Source organism: Alligator sinensis, unplaced genomic scaffold (assembly GCF_000455745.1).
Source record: "Alligator sinensis unplaced genomic scaffold, ASM45574v1 scaffold264_1, whole genome shotgun sequence".
NCBI classification, from domain to species: domain Eukaryota; kingdom Metazoa; phylum Chordata; order Crocodylia; family Alligatoridae; genus Alligator; species Alligator sinensis.
The window spans coordinates 4,885,141-4,889,170 of record NW_005841831.1 but is presented as its reverse complement, the minus strand read 5'-3'; the positions used below and the strand labels follow the sequence as shown (position 1 = coordinate 4,889,170).

At 47.4% G+C, this 4,030-nt stretch overlaps 1 protein-coding gene across 2 annotated transcripts in view; it reads left to right on the top strand.

Annotated features, from left to right (window-relative positions):
* Positions 1-4,024, top strand: part of SMPDL3B (sphingomyelin phosphodiesterase acid like 3B) — a 14,875-nt gene extending 10,851 nt beyond the window's left edge. For both annotated transcript variants that reach the window (XM_006014822.2, XM_025212200.1), the window contains 2 exons: positions 512-645; positions 1,142-4,024. In XM_006014822.2, the coding sequence (XP_006014884.1) occupies positions 512-645; positions 1,142-1,519 (512 nt within the window). In that variant the 3' untranslated portion in view covers positions 1,520-4,024. The remainder of the gene's footprint in view (positions 1-511; positions 646-1,141) is intronic.
* The last annotated feature ends 6 nt before the right edge of the window (positions 4,025-4,030 follow it).

Genomic DNA, 4,030 nt, shown 5'->3' with positions numbered 1-4,030 from the left:
CTGAACCATGCCTATGTAACTATTTGGCCAGACCTTCTTCCTCCCAGCCCTTGGCACTGCTAGAACAGTTCTCTGTGGGTGTCCTGCAGAAGTGCTCTTCTCTCCTGCAGCATAGTGGGATAGCTGCACAGATTTTTTCCAGCATGTGTAACCTTTAGGCTGGTGTGCTTATACACGTCTCTCTTTCCCTTTTTGTGTGTGATCCGCAGGGAATTTCCCTGTTACAGCCCCCTGCTGCTTTATCTCAAGCTGCAGAGATAAGTGCTGTACATTTGGCTCAAGAGGTCCCCACTTTGGCCCCTAGTATCAGCCAAGATGATGGCTGGCTGTGCTTTGTGAATGTATCTATGCAGTCCTTAACATAGCTGACAGATGATTGTGTTGGGAAAAAAGCGACTGTGTTTGTAGTGGGTGGTCAGACAGAAAGGCCACATGCTGGTGACCCTGCATGGTGGTTGTAGAGTGGACTGGGTTTTACCCACTCATGGACTCTTTTGCCTTTCTGGTAAAGGTTCCCCGATCAACAACCTGTTTTTAGCCCCTGGAGTGACTCCTTGGAAAACAACGTTACCTGGTGTGCGCAATGGAGCCAACAACCCAGGGATCCGGGTATTTGCCTATGAGCGAGACACACTGCAAGTGAAGGTAGGAAATACCTCCCGCGTTCTGTAGTGTAGCAACATGGGGGATGATTTAATTAATGTCTTAACAGTGTATTAATACAAGAGCCAGGGACAGCCTAAGTCCAGGGATTCAGGGAAGTCAGAGGCAAAATATTCCAGCATCACAGTTCATAGGCAGGCTTGATTTCAGCAGGGCAAAAGCAGGAAGTGGAAGTGCTGGGGAAGGGGGATATAGGACAAGAGGTTCCTGAGCCAAGCCACAAGAGTACGTGCATACACAGGCACATCTGGTGGCTTCCTATGTCTCTACTCAATACCTGGCCAGCCACATACCTCTGCTTTCTGTTCTCTGTGCATCATAGGTGTAAAGAGGTAGTAAATGCCTCACACCAGCACCTTTGAATGGGAAAGCTTCTATAGCCAAGTCCTTAGATTGGATGGATTAAAACAAACCATGGAGCATAGTTTTTCTCCTTTTTGTCCTAAAGCTATTCTTGGTTTCCTCTTTCTTGCTGCAGGATATGGTGACTTATTATTTAAACCTCACCCATGCTAACATGGTGGCCCCAAGATGGGAGAAAGAGTATCGGCTGACGGAAGCCTTCCAGGTCCCTGATGCCTCTGTACATTCCATGCATACAGTGTTGGAGAAGATCTCTAAGGACAAACACTTCCTCCAACAATACTATCAATTTAACTCTGTCAAGTATGACCTCACGGAATGTGATGAGACCTGCCAGACTGACCATGTATGTGCAATTCAGGAGGTTGATTTTATGAAATATGATGAATGCATTAAAGTTAGGAGCTTTGGTTCTGCCTCTGCTATCCCAGCCAAAGCTCTTGCATTCCTCTGCTTACTCTTGGGACTCCTCAGTTTCTACAGGAACTTTTGATGACCCTGACTAGTCCCCAGCTAGTAAGGAATGGTATCCTGTCTGATGTCAGCCTATCCAGTTCCTAGCTAAAAACCCAGGTAAAGGCATTCATGTCCCCACTGTAGTGGTTGCAGAGGTCACTTCATGAGGTAGCAGGTCAAGTTAAAGGTGAGGCTTAACTTGACCTGCTGACATTTTCAAACCCCAGACTGTCTTTTCTTCTCTAGGATTTCACATCCAGATAGACAACCCAAGATCAGGGCATACTTCCTAACGAGGATACAGCTAAAGTGAGTGGTATGAGGTAGTAGCAAGTTAAGCATGGTTTATCAAGCAAGCAAGTCGTATTCAGTTCTTTGCTGTGTGAACTTGGATAAGTCTCTTGGGCTAAGATTTTCCAATATCAGTCCCAAAACTTAGGCTATATTAGAAGCAGTCTATTTCCAAATGCTGGGAACCCAGCAACTCTCACCTAGGTCAGTGCATGGCCAGTGATCCTGAAAGCACATCATTTGTTTAAATTCCTCAGTGTGGATGGCAGAGCATGACTTAAGGCACTCATTTTAAATGTTTGATTCTTAGTGACTTGGGTATTTTTAAGGAAACCTGGGGCACTGCTTCCACCTCACCCCACACTGATTCCTACGTCAGGCAGGAGGGGTGGTACCCAGCCCAGTCCAGCCCACCCTACCTCCTGCCACAGCTCAGAAGGGCACCAAAGAGTGCCAAAACACAAGTTTGCCCAGGGCGCCATACATGTGCACATGAGCAGCCCATGTCCACAGCATGACTCTCCCCCTGCCCCACCCTGCCTTAGCCTGGCCACTCCCTGCCCCTGGCAGTAGGAGTGGTGCTCAGTCCACCCCAGCCGCCCTGCCTCCAGCCACAGTCCAGGAGGAGCTGGGCTGAGCAATGTGGATGTCATGGCCTCAGTCTGGGACCTTTGTTTCCATTTTCACTAATCAGTTGGGACACTGGGATGGCTCACAAAATCCAGGACTGTCCTGGTCAAACTGGGATGTATGGTTACCCTATTCATGACTGACCTCTGCTCTGTGTCCAACCTGACTTCTTACCATGTAAAGCACCTTGAGACACACAAATGAACTGCAGCATCCTAACTGTCTGTGGACACCTCCCTTCCCATTCATGATCACCTCATCCCAATTCCCATTCTGTCCAACATTACAAGGATCACCTCCTGCCCCATCTGTTATGTCCCACCTCAGGTTCCCTCCCATTCACATGTATGTAGATGCCTGCTTCACCTAGGGCACAAGTAGATGCCTGCTTCACCTAGGGCAGGGGCAGGCAGTTATTTTGGGCAGAGGGCCGCTTACTGAGTTTTGGCAAGCTATCGAGGGCCACGTGATAGGCAGCCAGGGGGAGATGAAAATTAATTTTCTAAATTTTTAGGGGCCCCACAGGCCAGATAGAATGGACTGGCGGGCCGTATCTGGCCCACAGGCTGCATTTTACCCACCCCTGACCTAGGGGGTAGGATTAAATGATGGATGTCCTTTCCAGCCATACTTCTCTATGATTCTATGATGCAGCAGCTGCTGTTTGGGAAGGAACTGTCCAAAAAGGACTGAATCTACCTTTACTTGACTTCAGTGCTGTTCAACACATGGAAATGTCGGGGAGGAGCGCCCTCTCTCATGGACAACCACTTGTGACCATGGATAATCATTTTGAGAACACTTGGCTTAGGGATTTAAACATGCAGTCAGATGTACTTAATCCCTTCTGGTACAATCAGTTCACTTCTGGGCTGAGTTGGCTCAGAGCTCTGTGATCCTGATAGATATATACAGAGTTTACTGTATGGATTTTTCAGACCATTGCTTAGCCCTTGAAGCTCTGTTGTAGTAGAAGTGAATGCTGTCATTGCAAGAACGTATGATGCAATCTGTAACAGGCAAGATTTGCAGCAAAGTTCCCCTTTCACTGGTGCTCTACAGGGTGTGTGCACTGGGTGAACACTGCCCCACTCCCTTGAGAGTCACATAGCTCTCTGGTGCCCTGGGCATAGAAACAGGAAATGGCATTACAATAGAAAACGGATTTTTCATATCCATGATCATTCACAACCTGCTTAGTTTGCATCAGGTTACATAATTAAAAACATACCACTCAGCTGTCTTGTGGCATTTACTTCAGCTGGAGTACACCACTGACTGGAGAAGCAGCATCCTCTGAAATAAAAGCCACAGCAAACAGCTGGAGCTCCTCTGCAGTATTAGGCAGCTGTTTGCTACAAACTAGTATACCTATGACTAGTTTGCAAACCCTCTTGGAAGGAGGGTTGGGAATGTCACCCTGCAGAGTCTGGGTTCTGCTGTACAGTATACTCAGTCCTAGTCCTATTTTAGTGGGATATCTCCCAGGAGACTGAGACACACAGTGTAAGTAAGAAAAGCTTAATGGCACTTGTATACGTGATGGGGGGGAGGGGATGGAGGTCCTCTAAAATCAAAACGGTGGGTTTTCAGTTGTGATGATTAAAAACCCACTGTTTCAATTTAG